Source organism: Nymphaea colorata, chromosome 6, assembly GCF_008831285.2.
Source record: "Nymphaea colorata isolate Beijing-Zhang1983 chromosome 6, ASM883128v2, whole genome shotgun sequence".
Lineage (NCBI taxonomy): Eukaryota > Viridiplantae > Streptophyta > Magnoliopsida > Nymphaeales > Nymphaeaceae > Nymphaea > Nymphaea colorata.
In genome coordinates, this window is record NC_045143.1 from 4,165,177 (window position 1) to 4,182,013 (window position 16,837).

Genomic DNA, 16,837 nt, shown 5'->3' on the forward strand with positions numbered 1-16,837 from the left:
TTCTTCTTGCATGTGCGCGGCTTCCAAAATGAAAAGAGGAGAAAAGCAATGAGGAAAGCTTTCCGGGTTACGCAGGTCTCATGCTTTTAATACGATATACAAAGCAAACGCGTCGTCACTTTCCAAGAGTTTCTTTTCGTCCCCCAACCTCCTTCATGGCCAGCCTGGCCTGACCTGGGCCAATTAGCCGCTAGCGGTTAGCTCTTCCTCCTCCTTCTAGGAAGGACCGTTCCTCCGGCGACAGCTAGCGGTCTCTCCCCCCCAGCTGTGCGTGCCGATTCATGTAGACGCGTGTTTGTTTGAGGCTTTTTTATTATATAATTAAAACACGAACTTTGTGAATTGCGAGCTTTAGTTGAAACGGTTACGCCACATTTGGAAAAAGTAATCTTTACATTTTTGTCTACGCATATACAATTGAGGGGAAATGATTGTAATTCCTAGTTTTTTTTTTTTGTTATTAATAAATCTAATGCATCGTATAAGTTTGTATGCTTAACTATCATTTATAGTGTAATAAACAGTATAGCCATGCACATTTCTAAAAGAATAATTTCATACATGCGACTTGTAGACTGTTACGGCAAATGAGTTAGTACGCGCAGCTAGTGCTTATATTTACTAACTAAGTTTACATATTTTTATAAAACTTGAGTGTGCATAATACATGAAACATTAAAAAACGCTGCGGTGTACTCAACTCATGCATAATAACATCGGTGATGACCATGTCAAACATGCCATAATGTGTCTACATGTTCTTCAGCCACACGAGCAAATGTTTTAACCAAGTCTTGCCGCTTATTGGTAAGAGTAATATTTTGTTACTGTTTCATTCATAAAGTGCTATTACAAGTATTCGATGAATTTGTTTTTAACTGTGTTATGTGAATTTACTTTAAAAATTAGAACAGATTTATGAAACATTATTAAAATCAATCGCTCGGTGGCCAACTCAAGACCGCTGCATGTCAGCTCTTGACTATTTCCTAAATATTTTCAGGTTTTTTATTTTTGTCAATTTATACCCATTATTTATTTTTTTTATAATTATTTTAATATTTTTGTTGATTGGGAACTGGTTCAACTGAACCGGATGAATAAGCAGCCAATCCATTGAAGGGACATTAATTAGCATCACAAATCAAAAGGTCGTTTGTTGAATCAAAATGGTCATGACTCGTGAATTCCATCGTGTCCGTCGGAGACCAATTTTAACGGCAGTCCTTTAAGCATCACAAATCAAAAGGTGGAGGGCATTTGATTACTTTAAATTTGAAATCCATGGATTTGATGAAGCATATCTTTCACCGATATTGCAAAAAATTCAATTTATGGCAAATTCAATGCTTTATCAAACTAAGGATTTGAGATCTGACCTAACATCCAAACTTCAAATCCTTATTTTTGTTTGTGAATCTGGATCCAAAGTGAGGGTCCAGACCCGATCGGTTGCACCGACCCCCCTTTTCTCCCCAACCAGATCCGAAGGAGCGGCTGCTTGCAAAGGGGATCTTCCAACTTCTTGGTCAGCAAAGAACGGCATCGGTGGCAGCCAACCAGGAGGCGACAGGTGGACCGAACCTCTCAACAAGCGCGCCCAAACTGGGAATGAAGGAACGAAATGGGACCGAAGATCCAAAGTAGAGAAGAAAAAGTGTGTTACCAAATTCTAACTTTTTCACATTTCTCTGTTTTTTCTACATGGCTTTTGGAATTCATTTCTGTAAAGAGATGCATAGAATGAGAGGCGGAGCCTTATAAATCACGGAGCGAGAGAGGGAGCGATAGTCTCGGCAGTGTTGGAGAGAAGGGAGGAGAAGGGTGGTGGCCTGCTCTTCCCTCCCACAAAAGAACCGGCGGCCCCCGAGCAAGTTTTTCCGATCGATTCCCTCCGTTCCGCCGGAAAAGTGACCGGTTCATGCTCTTTACCCTCCGCCGGCTTCTTCCCACTACCATCCAGGTCTCTCTCTCTCTCTCTCTCTCTCTCGTGTGAAGGGATACATCGTCCCCTCCTTCGACCTTTAGTTTCGCCCCATTGCCTTCTTTTCTATCTTTGGCTTTGTTCTATTACTGCAAACAACAAGGTTGTATTTGGAAACACAGGGAAATGCGGTTTTCTTTCTTCCATTCCTTCTTTCTTTCTTCTTCGATGTTTGTCTCTCTCTCTCTCTTTTCAACGTTTTGATTGGTTGCCGCGATTGAAGAGGTTCTTTCTCTGTGGTTTTAGTGATGGGTCGGTGGTGTTCTCCGTTCAAAGGCGTGGTCGAGGATGTCAAAGGAAGATTGCCCTGCTACAAGGAAGATTGGGTGGCCGGATTTCGATCCGGATACAGGTTTTTTCTTCCTCGCTTTCTCTGTCTCTCTTTCTCTTTCTCTTTTTCTTTTTGTCCGCGTTCCCATGCGTGTTCGTCTCGAGAGAAGAGAGACAAAGCGGCGATCAGTTATCACAGTGCAAATCTCCAAGAGAAGAACCCATAGCACCAATTTCATGTGAGCAAATCATTCATCAATTGCATCGTGATATTCCGGCATACTTACGATGGTCATGGTTACCTTCATCTTCCATACGGATATATATTTCAATATTTCAACCATAAGTTATTCATAGCATAAATAAATCATGATACTACAAACTACTCTCTTTGTCTTATGTCTATATGTGTATCTGTGGTTGGGGTGGGGCGCGTCCCACGATTCTTGTGAATGTTTTTTTTAGTAAATTGGAAACAAAAAATAGTGTTTGGAATATTTGGTTTTCCACAAACCGTTACTTTATTGCGTTTCCTTAATAAAGACACATGAATGCTTGTTTCTTAAAATATATTGGCAAGGTCATGGCGAACCACTGAATTCGGAAATCCTCAACAAACTAAATAATGTGGCCGCGGTTGGAAGCAGAAAAGTCAATTCATTAGAAATGAAATGTTCATGCGCATGCACCACACACTTACAAAGTAAAAGAAATTCCTTAAAATGTAGGTGCATATGGGCAGCCAACATCTACATCACACTATAGTTTGAGTCCATATATATATATATATATATATATATATATATATATATATATATATATATATATATATATATATATATACATACAGAGAGAGAGAGAGAGAGAGAGAGAGGAAACCATGGTCAAGCAATTGGGTGTCACAAATACACTTTCTACTGTGGTTTTGACGACAAAATAAAAAATAAAAAGACAATCTGGGAGGCCTTTACTAATGAAGAGCTCCATCTTCAAACTGGCTTCGTTCAAACAGATGGTCAGAGACGCCACATTTTAAAAGTGATACGCTTTCTGCATAGGGAAGTGAAAGGTGTGTTTGATATACAACATAAATAATTTTGTATGGTTGAATTGCAGGATTTTGGCACCAACGACGTACATATTCTTCGCCTCTGCACTTCCTGTCATCGCTTTCGGTGAGCAGCTCAGCAGAGAAACAGGTTTGCCCACTTGCCTTATGTTTTACTCTTCCAATGTAAAGGAAAATTTTATGGTTTTCCTTTTCTTTTTCTTATGGATGCCAAGAAAAAGACGTAGTGATAAACAAAGAATATATAGAAAGAAATTTAATGTGCAGTTGATTTTTTCTGCAGAAAGTAGCGATAGCAAGAGAAATTTTAGCTGTCAATGTGGAAATTAATTCACTGTTCAAGTCAAGTTGGTCAGTTGATGTATGGGGTTTGTCCTTTTCTTTTACTTTCTTCATTTTTTCCATGGGTTTTGGTTTGGACGGCCGGACCCATCACCATGGAAAACGTGCTACAAGTCCAAAACTTCTCAAAATTATATTGGCCAAAAGAGAAGAACCGCAGCTGAAATCCAATTATACAGATGTATGCAAGATGCCAGATCTTACAGAGAATCAAAATCAGTATTTCATATGTTGTTCAAAAATATGAAGGGTCATAAAATTGCATTTCAAATAAGATTTCTACGATCTCAAAGAACATTTCATAAATCTTATGTATATATGTGCATAGCTTTAGCAAAGGAATGTGTTGGACCTGTTGGTCACTCCTTAGAGTGCCTGTGAACTATGCATTTCTTCCAGATTTGAAAGGAGAAGCACAAGAAAAGTGACCTTTGTTGTTAGAAAGGTCGACCTTGTGGGTTGAATTTTTTATCGATCGAGAGCATTTGGGGAGGATTAGGAAGGTGCGAGGAGACAGCCAGACAGGCGGCGCGCTCGCCAGGCAGTGGTCCACGGAATGAAGAGATTCCTTGACCAGTAATCGCGCCGGTTCACATGCTTGGCGTCACGCGGTCCCGCAACTCTCGATGGAATGTATTTGCATGGCGACGGTGAGCGGGGCTTAATCTCCGCCGCTCGTCCCATTTGGTGTTTAGCGGCGACTATGCTGCTCCGCCGCTATCGTGTTATGGCGGAAACTGAACATCACCAGTCCACCTGTGGACAGTCTGGCCCGGTCTGGAACTGTCTCCATGGACCCTGCAAGATTTGGAAAATGGTTTGATCCCATCCATTTTGCTAACGGGTTGGACCCGAATATGAAAGAAACCGGGTTCCAGTCCCCCTTATATCTACAATAAATCGGAACTAGTTCTTTTTTCCCCGAAAAATAAAAAAGGGGTAAAATTTAATTGCAGTCTGGACATGCTAAATTTCAAGTGTTTCTGTGTTATATGTTACGTGGCTGAATCTATGGCTGCAATCTTTCAGATGGGAAGCTCAGCGCAGTGCAGACGTTGGCATCGACTGCCCTTTGTGGCATCATGCACTCGATACTGGGGGGGCAGCCATTGATGATAGTGGGCGTTGCAGAGCCCACTGTTATAATGTATATTTACCTGTACAATTTCGCAAGGCAAAGGAAGGATCTTGGCGAGGGCCTGTATTTGGCATGGGCTGGATGGTACTATATATCCAATTCCACTTCTGGTGTCATACTTAGCTTCTACAGCTATTGATAGTTCAAAAACTACAAATGTTTGCAGGGTTTGCATTTGGACTGCTCTCTTGCTTTTTCTCCTGGCCATATTCAACGCATCTGCTATTATCAGTCGATTTACAAGGATTACAGGGGAACTGTTCGGCATGATGATCACTATACTCTTCATCCAAGAAGCAATCAAGGTACATTGAGTTCTTCCGTTAATGGAAGAACTAAAAGTTGTTCAACTCTATCCTGAATACTATTCTGCATGCCAAAACGATGCTTAAAATGATGCTCCTACATAGAGATGAATATAGAAGCAACCAAAAGTTAATGGCTGGAAATGTTTTTTGTATATGTAGCGTTTCTGGATTTGATGTTTGTTATGGCTTTCAATTGGGAAAACAATGACAGGGGCTGGTAGATGAATTCAGAATACCAAAAGGCGAAGACGCAAGCGTGGAACGCTACCAATTTCAATGGACATACGCGAACGGGTTGCTTGGGATCATCTTCTCGTTTGGGCTACTCTTTACTGCTCTGAGAAGTAGAAGTGCCAGGTCATGGAAATATGGCACAGGTTGGTTCAGAAGCTTCATTGCTGATTATGGTGTTCCTTTGATGGTCCTGGTGTGGACTGCGCTCTCATACAGTGTACCAAGAGAAGTACCACAAGGGGTTCCTAGGAGACTCGCTAGTCCTGTCACTTGGGACAAAAGGGCAGTGACTAACTGGACGGTTATCAAGGTTGGCCAACTTAATGGAAATTTAGCCATTCATGCTCACATTTATTTCATCTTGTTTCAATTCAAGGGAATTCTTAAAATAATCGAATGCCTCTGAAAACTATTGCGCGCTTTCTTTCTAAGATCCTTGTGACTGACGCTTTCGTTCGTTCATCAGCATGTTCTATATACTGATTCAGATAGCCATACTGACTCTGTAGGATATGGCCATGGTGCCACCTCTGTACATCTTCGTCGCCTTGGTGCCTGCAATAATGATCGCAGGACTCTACTTTTTTGACCACAGTGTATCAGCTCAGATGGCACAGCAAAAGGAATTCAATTTGAAGAACCCAGCTTCTTACCACTACGACATTTTAATGCTCGGGTTTATGGTAATCCTTGTTGATCGATTGTACCAGGAATAGGATCTTTACTTCCTCCTGGGTTCATGTTTGCAAAGGTGATCCTCAACTGTTTGAATCTGGATTTGGCAGGTCCTGATCTGTGGTTTGGTAGGTCTTCCTCCTTCAAATGGCGTCATACCACAGTCTCCCATGCACACAAAGAGCCTAGCTGTTCTGAAGCGGCAGGTCTGTCATAACTTCTAACCTCCTGCCCAACTTGTATGTGCATGCTTCAGCTTTCTGCTCATGGTCATGGCCAGGGCCACATGAACATTGGGCATTATATCATAGATGGAAGCACACGAGGCCTCTAATTTTTATTTATTTCCCATGTATTGGAACTCAAACGCATCCTCTACTACTGATCTGCGTTCGTGCCAAATAGTCTTCATACCCTTTCTAATGATCAGTAGCATTTTTCTTGGATAGTTAATCAGAAGGAAGATGGTAGAAAGCGCCAAGGAGGGCATAAAATTGAAGGCCAGCAACAGTGAAATATATGGCAAGATGCAAGAAGTATTTATTCAGATGGACAGTAATCCAGAAGTATGCACTTCCACCACTGCCATTCGATGTTTTTCTTTTACACATTCCATGAAGTTGCTTCCATCGTTAACTATTTTTCATTTTTTGCATCGGTAAGAAACTTCTTATGTTCATAATGTAAAGTGTAAACAATTCAAAGGACCTTTTGAGATTGAGTAGTTTGGTACCATCAAGAGGTTAAGAAATTGGAAAAGGTTCAGGAGAACCACGAAATTTTGCAGAACAATAGGCAATATCTGTTAATTAGCTTCTCCCAACAGGCACATTAAGTAGTTGTATGTCAGGATTCCATGGTACATTATTGATGAGCTGGTTTTTTTTACTGCAGAACGCCGTAGTCACCAAAGAACTCAAGAACTTGAAAGAAGCTGTATTGGGGAGCTCTGGTAATAATGGGGCTAAGGACGGTGGTTTTGATCCTGAAAAGCACATAGATGCTCATCTTCCAGTTCGCGTTAATGAGCAGAGAGTTAGCAACCTTGGCCAATCTTTGCTCGTTGCTGGCTGTCTTGGTATCATGTCCATCATCAAGATGATACCAACATCTGTTCTTTGGGGTTATTTTGCTTACATGGCTATTGATAGCCTGCCAGGCAACCAGTTCTGGGAGAGGCTGCTCATGCTCTTCATTACTCCCACTCGCAGATTCAAGTACTCTCTCTCTCTCTCTCTCTCTCTCTCTCTCTCTCTCTCTCTCTCTCGCTCTCTCGCTCTATGGCTCTATGGCTTATGTTTGTGTTGGACATATTACAGGGTTCTACAAACGGGACATGCTTCATTCGTCGAATCAGTGCCATTTAAGTACATAGCCTATTTTACTTTGTTCCAGCTGGTTTACCTGATGGCGTGCTTCGGCATCACGTGGATACCTGTAGCAGGGATACTCTTCCCTGTTGCTTTCTTTCTTCTCATAGTCATTAGAATATATATCCTACCCAAGTTATTCTACAGACACCACTTAATGGAACTTGATGCTGCTGAGTATGAAGAAATTGCTGGTGCTGCAATGTTTGAGAAGAATCTCTCCATCAGGGTAATAACCTTAAACTCATCACCTTGAAATTAATTAACGTTGAGGTTGGCCTTCTGCATTCTGGAGAATATGACCACATTTTTCGTTCCAAATTCATAATCGCCATTGGTGGAATTTCTGCAATTCGTTTCTGTTCTTCGTTCATATGCAGGAAATATAGAACTGAAAGTTAACTTTCCATGAGTAACAACTTTTTCTGGGGGTTTAATATGAACCCCGTTATTAAGTTGAGTATGCTGACTATAATTTTTTTAATTTTAAGATGCTGACAAAATAAGTTGATGGCATTAGGAACTGGAAATCCCCCAAGGTGGTGAGGAGGAAGGGTGCATGGAAGTCTGTGATGCAGAGATCTTGGATGAGATTACTACTCATAGAGGAGAAATCAAGGTCAGAAATTTTAGCGGAGACCTTGATATGAAGCATTTTCAGGCAAGTGACTTGATCCTACGCACTCATCCCTTGCAAAAAAAGGCTTTCTTGTCTCTCCTCAGTAAAATTCAATTTCTATTTCTTTAGTTGGCATATAATTATGTCCAATTCTTGCTGCAGGTTCATCCGTCGCAAGAAACAAACCACGAATGAGTTGGAAGAAAGAGAGATGTAAACACATTGATGCCTTCTTTGCATAGAGGAGCTTCTTGTTGGGAAATGAAAAGACATGGAGCAACTCTTTAATGTTCAAGGGATCAATGACAGAAAATTTTATAGTTTTGTTAGCCTAGATTGTGAAGAAAAATCGCATGATATAGTTCACTCAAAATAAGGGAGAAAAAGTGAAGATACGATGTGGCTGTGAATCTGTGATGTGTTACTGCTCCATTGCAGTACCATTTTTATCTGTTGTATGTAAATGTGTACTGAGCAAAGATAAAATCCCAATACCATGCTGTTAATCGAAGGCTCTGTGGAGCTTATGGTATTTCAAGCGTAGTCCTGCCATATGTTTACCCATTCTCTCTATTTATCCAAGATAGAAATAGAAGATTGCTACATTTTGCCTAGTACAATATTCCACTAACTCTTCTGCGGTTCATGTATCAAACAAAAACAATTTTTCTGGAAACGAATTGATCCTAATGAATTTTGATCTCCTGTTCTTTTTGTATTTATATGGAAGAGATTTTTTCCCTTCCCATTGATACGCTTGAGAAAATAAGGTATTAAGCATTCATGTGGTCAACAATCTGTTGAGGTTCCTATTCTCAAATAAGAAAAGAAATTCATGGAAACAGAAAAGGTTTCTGATACGGTCTAAATGCCACACTTCCAGATGTATATACGCCAATCACATTCTTCTAAATTAATAACCTACTTGATCTTGCTTATTTCATAACCTTCAGCAGAAAATGGACCGCAAAGAAGTCCGACCGATCACAGATTGCAATGATTTATTTATGGTTTGGTTGTCATCTTTGTCCCATTTGTCAGCATTTAATTGATTGGTTTTTTAATCATCTCATTCTAACCAGGGTCACATGCTGAACTTCCATACCTCAGTTGACTTAATGTCTGATGATTTTGCTCTTAGATAATCCAAACTTGCAGCAACCTAAATACTGTGCGAATTTCAATATCTGTAAAAATTACATAGATGTGAATCTTGTACCAAGTTGGTTCTGAAAAATCATTTGCGTTTTCCTTTAACAAGTCACATCCTTGTATATTCAAATAATCCTGTAACTCAGAATTTTTTCATCATTAGCCAAAATATAACATGACCCAAGTTTAGGAGTTGGTTTTAAAATAAAATGCCAAGAATGTTATGTACATTAGTATGAACTTGGAGCCTGATGGAGTGCGACCTACAAAAAGACATGGAAGGACGTGTTCAATATTATATGCCGGTGAGTGCTGTCAATCTTGTGTTTATTGTTCAAGTGGCTAGGGATTTGGTATCCACCTTGAGAAATTAAATGATTGTCTAATCCTGAGTCTAGATTGGAATCAAACAACCAAATCTTTGCTACCAACGAGAGGGCACTAGTCCATTTTCATACCGATTTATATTACACAAACTTGCCCTTTTGATTGACAGTCGCAATGTTTATACCTTCAAATTGATATCGCCCATGAATATATCCAGATTATAAAAACGAGGAGATCCCGAAACTGCAAGAAATGAACACTCGCAGCATGAAGAATGGATGGATCAGGGGATGTCGTAAAACTAGCATCTCTTGAAGCATCGGAAATGAGGTGCAACAAGCAGGATGAGCTCTCTCTTCACGATCTTTCAGTGATTGATGCTAGGTAATGGAGTTCCGTCACACACACGGTTCTATGGGCTCAAGTCTGTAGAAAATTTTATAGCAACGTAGCCAACATCAAGCAACCATGTAAGACAGTCAGCGACCCCAAAATTGAATGGCAAGCATTACATTATCACATCAAACTCACACAAAACGCCATGGTGGATAAGGGAACTACAGAAGCACATTTAACCATTTCGACTCCAGCGGAAACAGTACGATAGCCCCCAAGGCTTGCTTAATTAGAACATCATTAAACCAACTTGCCAATCATAAACGAGACAAACTCTCACTCATTTTTTCTCATCACCATTTCTCCACGAGCATCCCTGGACATAACTCGCATTATGATTGTGAAGTCTCAAGGCCCAGTGTTGCAATGATCCATTTGCAGACATCATCCATTTCTTCGGGGACTGTATAATGACCCAGCCTGCTTGCAAAACTCAGCCGTATAAGTTTAAAACTCAAGGCATTTTATTGAAAATGTAATTATAGACGTACCCATTGTAAGATTTGAAAGTTAAGCTTCGGAATCCTGAAGATGTCAAAACCTCTGCTGATTTCTCTCCATGCTTGTAATGGACTACATCATCCCCTGAAACCAAAAGGGAAGACCTTTTGTGTAACTATAAGCAGTAAATACAGCTTAAGATGTTCAAACTTGAAGCATACAACACAGAAGTACGCTGAGCTAGAACTAGAGATGGCAATTAAATAATGCCCTTTGTCTTCTTTCACCAATAAATATCTGGATTTTAGATATCTGACAAGCTAATCATCCCCCAAATCAATTGATCAGCAGTATTTATCTTGACTTGGATTAATAAATTGACATGTAAAAATGCTCACACATACAAGTAACGTCTGTGTATTATGCATACCACTAAATATGGGCCACAGGCAGCTCATAGGACTCTATGCCCTTGTAGATTTTCCATTTTATGCTAAACTAAACAGGATGACTTGTAGAAGTTCCCAAATCAGCTAGGAATAACAAAATGCTGGATAATTTTTGAGATCAATACACTGTTGGAGAAGCTTTTCAAACACTAAGTCAAATTATTAGCAGAAACTAGGCGCATAAAGAACTAAGTTAGTATGGAATGTATGTGGCAACTTTAAAATGGGTGGCAAAGATTTAGGAGGTTCATGCAGAAGAAAAGATTAGGTGCAGGGTCTCATTTACCATTTGTAATCTATAAAGCAACTTTATCATAATATAGATAGAAGAACTAATTATTCCTGATCATTGAACTGGAGAAACAAATCACCATTGTGAAGTTCTCACTTAGCAGACATATGAACGGAAGATATGGAAATAGCATGATTTTATATTTATTTTATACAAGGAGATCAACATCAATGAAATGTAACATTGAGGGAAGAAGAGAGTCAGAAAGAAAGAGAAAAAGAGATCCATAATAATCGGCTCAGAAGGGGCATACAAGGTGAATCACAAAAGACACCCAAATGAAAGGTTTAATAGAGATGGAAGAATTTTCTAGCCTGTATCTCTTTCAAGGTAATCTCTAACAAGTTGTTTCCAAGTGCGATGCACATTACTTGTTACTTCAAATTTTTAAACTGATTCTCTAAGTGTGTCTTCTTGCAATTGATCCTATCACCTCGTCATGAATTATGATACCACCAAATCTTCACACACTTCATTCCATCCTTCTCATGTTTGCTGCTTGGTTTCTATATCTTGGTCTACTGCATCTCACTACTCCTACACCGAACTATGCAATGACTCCGGGTTGTTAAGCACTGGTTCACCCCAGACACAGGTGTGCATGCAATGACAAGAAGAGTGTGGGGATAAATGCAACCATACAATGACAAAAAAAATTAGATCCTCAAAGAATCACAAGTTTCTCACTTATATAACTCTCAGTAGGTTCTCAACATTTTTTTTGTTTATATCAACTAAATTGGATATCTTTATTACACATTTGTCTATTCCATGGGGATATGATAAAATTCAGGAGATGCAATAATCTCTGTGACATAGTTGCACATTCTTCCTATAGAGATGGTCCTCCCATCAACTCAACTAGTTCAACGACATAGAACTTTTGACTCTGGAAATCATATCAGCTTTCAACTCTAGCACAGAAAAACATACTTCTATTTATTGGTAACTATTTGCTAGCTTGGAGAGTTTGACCCTGACTCAGAATAAACCACTGCCATCTTGCCATATAGCCTTGCCTTTTTCCATTCCTAACAACCATCTACTACTTAATATAAGTAACTAACCAGGTTGAATTCATAAAAAAGTTACAACTGACCAGGAGCAACTGACCCCTTCTTTTGTTGTCAACTGTGTCTAGTGCTCTATGCTTCTTCATCAACTAATTTGACATTTAGAACTTGTTAACAATATTGAAAAACACAAACTGATAGTGCTTTAGATTGTCAGTGCACTAAAGAAAGCCAAGACTATCCTAGAGTATAGACAGAACAAACCATGCCACGAAGGGTGCAGAGCAGCAGAAGTCATTCAGTGGTGAACCTGCATTCCTCTCACCAATTTATACTTGCAGTTAATAATCACACTGAAAAATGTGATGCATCGTTTAGAACTAGGAAGTTGCTCCAAGGAATCCCTACTTTCTTGTCAATTCCAAAAGTTTCATATATACAAATGTGGATTTACAGGTGATAGTTTCAGAAAGGAAATAAAACAAATAGTATTCAACAGCATTCAAGAATGAATATAGATCTGCTGGCAGATGCTATTCAAAACTCTATGAGACACTAAAACAATACTAAGAGGTACATGTGGCAACAGCTCTAAGAGCCATTAATGCAGAAGTAATGCCAAGATCTAGAAGAGAACGAATGACAAAAGCTCCATCCATCAGGACAGGCAGGGCTGGTTTACAAACTTCACAGTGAAGGAGGACATGAGTTAGATACTAGGGCTGTGTATATTGGCATAATCTGCTAGGAGAATTGGCTGACTGCAAATGTTTAATATACTGCGCCTGCGCGCACAAGATAGAGAGTCTTCTAGCTTGATTGTTTGCAGCGTTGCAACATTTTTTATGAGAGAACAAATACACAATCTAGTCATCCAAAATCTCACAAAGAACTTATTAACAGGATATGACACGATATAGTTGTCTTGTCGCTCAACAAATAAAGAAAATTCATTCTATATATCTTATCTTTTTATATCAACACAATCACACTTAACCTAAACTTCCTGATATCAAAGAGAAACTTCTTCATTTATCACATAGCAAGACCAAAATAACATAAGGGCCCTGTGCTTTTTAAGACTCTCTTGGTCCTTGATTGTCCATGTATGCTTTTACTCTTCCATTTGACTATTGAAGCTTGAGGTTAAGGACATATTTATGACGCCCACAATTAGGATAAAAACAGAGGACTACAAGAGTGAAGAGATTGATGAGCCACAATTAATTTTATAACACAGGGCTTTTCTTTGAAGGCAAAAGGTCTGCTTTAGGCAAAACTTTTGCCAAAAAGAATTATGGATCTACTCTCCCTAAAACTTACAAGCATGGCAAAAGTTTTTGCTATTGCAAAATTGTTAGCATAGTACTTGTCTTTGCCTTAAAAATTCTAAACTTTTAGTCACAAGAGTTCTGTATTAGGTAAAATTTTTGCACATATAAAACTTTTGCAGTCAGGCAAACAGTCCTTAAATGAAAAAAATAACAATAAATAAGTAAATAACAGTAGAAGCAGAAACATGTACCTTTTCCATGTAGGAGTAGAAGAGGTAAAGATGCTGCACGTCTTTTAGCCTCTTCTGACTCTCCAATTTTGTTGCCGAGGCTCCTGATGATAAACAACAATTGACATACTAAAAACGGCAGAGAAGAGAAAGATGTGCTTTAAAATTGATATTCACAAGACAAAAGTTGCTAATTACATAAAAGTGACAAGAAGAAGATATATACAACATAATTAAATGGGGAAACAAATTTTGTACAACTCAATGTTGTAAATAATAGTCTTGGAGCAGCATTGATTTTTTTCACAAATATGGCATATGGCTGATATGTGTTGTTGCATATCAACCCATATCATTCTATTTCTCATTTTTTTTAATTTGAAAATTAATTTTAAAATAAAATTATCACAATTATAGAAACCTGTATTGGCTTTATATTGCATTGGCCAACACAGTCCAAAAGCAAAGCACTTTTTACAACTTTGGTGTATCTGTTCTAGTAATCTCTTTATGTTGATGAAATTTTAGCTTTTTGGGCTTAGAAAAGGGACAGAGCAGGAGGAAAAAAATCACAGACCTTGCACATGGAAGCCAGCCACTTAGACCAACAGCAGCACTGATATTGACAGGGTAAGGATTTCCATTTGCATATTTCCCATAAGCACAGCAAGTTGCAGAATATAAGGCAGTTGCAGCACCCATACTAAACCCTCCAACCCCAAGTTTGACTGGAAATTTTGAGAAGCAAATAAGAAATCAATATTAGATTTTAAAGCTATAATTTCTACTTTAGCAAAATAATGAGATGAGGTATTCGAAAAAGTATATCATGGATGCACTAATGCCATACTAATTAAAAGAAGTAATTCACTGTCTGCAAGCAACTCATCTAAACATTCTACATCTGTGCGAAAAAGAAAGAACAGTTCCCCATTGGTAAACTATGGAGCCCAAGGTTGCTTTCTTTCAAAAAAGCCTCAAATTCAGAAACATAAATAGAAACGAGAATAGAAGTATGATACAGTATGTAAAAGGAGCATACTGTCAGCAGGTTCAGTCGACAACAAGTTTGCAACATGTGCTGCTGAAGAATCCAACCCTTCTACATCAGCGGGACCTTCCTCCGAAAGATCTCCGACATCAAACCCTGTTAGTAATGAGTAGGTCAAAAAGTTGCACGCGTTTGTAGCTCAAGAATTACTAAAGTTGAAAATGGCAGAGAACTGCACATGATAATAGTAAATATCTTATGGTGGGAACCTTACATGCAGTGCACGGAAATCCACCAAAGATGGCTACTGGCCTACTAGGCGCCGTGGGGCATATCCATTTGATCTTCAAAAATTTAGGGTCACAAAAGATATTACGTCACTATTTACATCTTAAATCATGTCGGTGAACAATATACTAGCTAACATCGATATTCACATGTATACTTACATTAGGAAGAGGCAGCGCTTCCAAGAGCTGTGACCAACTGCAGAAAAAACGGACAGAGGGATTTTGTGATTCATACAAGAAAATAGAAGCATGAACAACGATACACGTCTTTTGACATTGTCAGATAGATTTCCTCAACAGCACTAGGAAGTTTGGAGCTGTGGAAATAATCTTGTTAATTTGGTAATAATGAAAAAAAGCAAAATCTACAACATTAACAACGCTTCCACATTTTGAGAACAATGATGGGCTATAACCGCAGGCTTTCATTTTAAGAATTTTTTCCAACGTTTGGAGCCAATTTTGAAAATTTGATCTATACAAGTTCTTTACTACCAGATATTTTTTTTTTTTCTTGGAAAATTGAAAAACAATGCATGGTAGCCAAGAAGCTGAATGAAAGCAAAGTATGAAAACAAGAAGAAGATTAAGGGCTGCAAGGCATGCCTCAAGCCATTGTCGCCGAGGCCGTGAAGCCAGACAATGGTCGCCTGATGTTTGCCCTTTGGTCTAACGACATGAGTCCTTCCAAACTCAAACGCCCTTGCACCTCTGCTCCCTGCATCAAGTACCCAAACCCAAAATAAAAATCCCCACTACCAACATTAGGTGAGCCAAAGGAATCATAAATTCAATAGATAGAACAGACGAGCTGAGCCAACCAGAACTGCTTCCGAAGCTCATCTTAAAGCAGTGGAGAACTCGCTGTCGCGGCCTATGCTGCTTCTGCAGTCTACAGAAAGCACCTACTGCAATGAAAAGAACAGAGTTGACATTCTTATATATACCCACTAGAAGAAATGAACTAAAATCATTGAACAGAAACTGAAATTTCCACCAACTCAAAAGCCAAATGCGCAACAATATCTCAAACGCATCCATGCAAAGAAAGAAACCAATAAGCAAGAAAGGAAAAACTAAGGAATATTGAACAAAATCGGCGGCACCTACACTCTCTACCAAGGAGAATAATCCTTCTTTAGAATCGACTCTATCGCTGGTGTTCCCGCTTTTGACAAGATGGAAGAGTTGAAAAGCAGAAAAGAAAGAAATTTGGGACTTTTGTATTGATTACTGATGGTGCAGAACCGACCAAGAACGGAAAATGTAAAAGTGGGAGAAGGAATCCGACAGAGGGAGTGGAATTTTAAGCTTTTAAGTGAAACACGATAGCTTGCTATTATTGTAAAAAGGATGCAAAGAGACCAACAAAACCTGGTGGATTCTCGTCGAGCCCCCAAAAGCATTCGACCTTTTCTCTCTCCCTCTCTCTCCTTGGGTTGTTTCTTAGTACTGCCGTGCCTGGGGAAATGCTTTCTGTGAAAAGTCTGCTCCCTTTCCAAAGACCCCCATCAAATTACTTATCACCACCTCCTTTTTGAGTGAGTTGGCCTACCCTCACCCAGGGCACAAACTTCGTGACCTTTGATAACACGTTAATTGTAATAACAATATCAACCTGTAATCCCAACTCCCTCATTTTGTTTGAGCTGTTCAATGGTGCTGGTTTTGGAAGGCTTGATTGATGGTCGATAATGAAAATATAATATCCGTAACAATTATACCTTTATTAGAGTTTAAAAAGAAAAAAACATTAGAAGGTCATTTTCAACTGCCTCGTAGAAATCATAAGAAGTTTGTATCTGAACCTAATCAGACACTCCACTTAACTCACCAACGTCGCTGTAGAAGTCCATTATTTTCTGGTGGTGTGGGGGATGACTGACCATACCATTCCGTTCCTCCATTATTGGACCTCGATCATAAGTGGAAGATGACATCTGCAGATCATGCTAGGCGGATCAAAAGGTGGA

The 16,837-nt window shown here is 39.2% G+C and overlaps 2 protein-coding genes across 4 annotated transcripts; one reads left to right on the plus strand and one right to left on the minus strand.

Moving 5' to 3' along the window:
* Positions 1–1,704: 1,704 nt before the first annotated feature.
* LOC116255851 (boron transporter 4-like) lies at positions 1,705–8,642 on the plus strand. Its single transcript, XM_031631927.2, has 13 exons — positions 1,705–1,963; positions 2,231–2,336; positions 3,371–3,453; positions 4,695–4,887; positions 4,970–5,108; positions 5,323–5,655; positions 5,855–6,028; positions 6,131–6,226; positions 6,470–6,586; positions 6,915–7,237; positions 7,340–7,619; positions 7,911–8,051; positions 8,172–8,642. The coding sequence occupies exons 2-13, from the start codon at positions 2,233–2,235 to the stop codon at positions 8,202–8,204; spliced, it is 2,016 nt and encodes a 671-aa protein (XP_031487787.1). The 5' UTR covers positions 1,705–1,963; positions 2,231–2,232; the 3' UTR covers positions 8,205–8,642.
* Positions 8,643–9,959: 1,317 nt separating this feature from the next.
* On the minus strand, positions 9,960–16,424 carry LOC116255852 (uncharacterized). 3 transcript variants are annotated; one of them, XM_031631929.2, is made up of 10 exons: positions 16,239–16,424; positions 15,686–15,769; positions 15,471–15,582; positions 15,024–15,060; positions 14,849–14,918; positions 14,626–14,730; positions 14,161–14,311; positions 13,605–13,687; positions 10,376–10,469; positions 9,960–10,304 (listed from the first exon to the last, which is right to left on the minus strand). In XM_031631929.2, the coding sequence occupies exons 2-10, from the start codon at positions 15,705–15,707 to the stop codon at positions 10,217–10,219; spliced, it is 762 nt and encodes a 253-aa protein (XP_031487789.1). In that variant the 5' UTR covers positions 15,708–15,769; positions 16,239–16,424; the 3' UTR covers positions 9,960–10,216. The 3 variants fall into 3 exon arrangements, with proteins under 3 accessions (XP_031487789.1, XP_031487788.1, XP_031487790.1); XM_031631928.2 differs by having other exon boundaries at positions 15,686–15,772; positions 16,239–16,422; XM_031631930.2 differs by lacking the exon at positions 16,239–16,424 and adding an exon at positions 15,975–16,204 and having other exon boundaries at positions 15,686–15,772.
* Between the last annotated feature and the right edge of the window lie 413 nt (positions 16,425–16,837).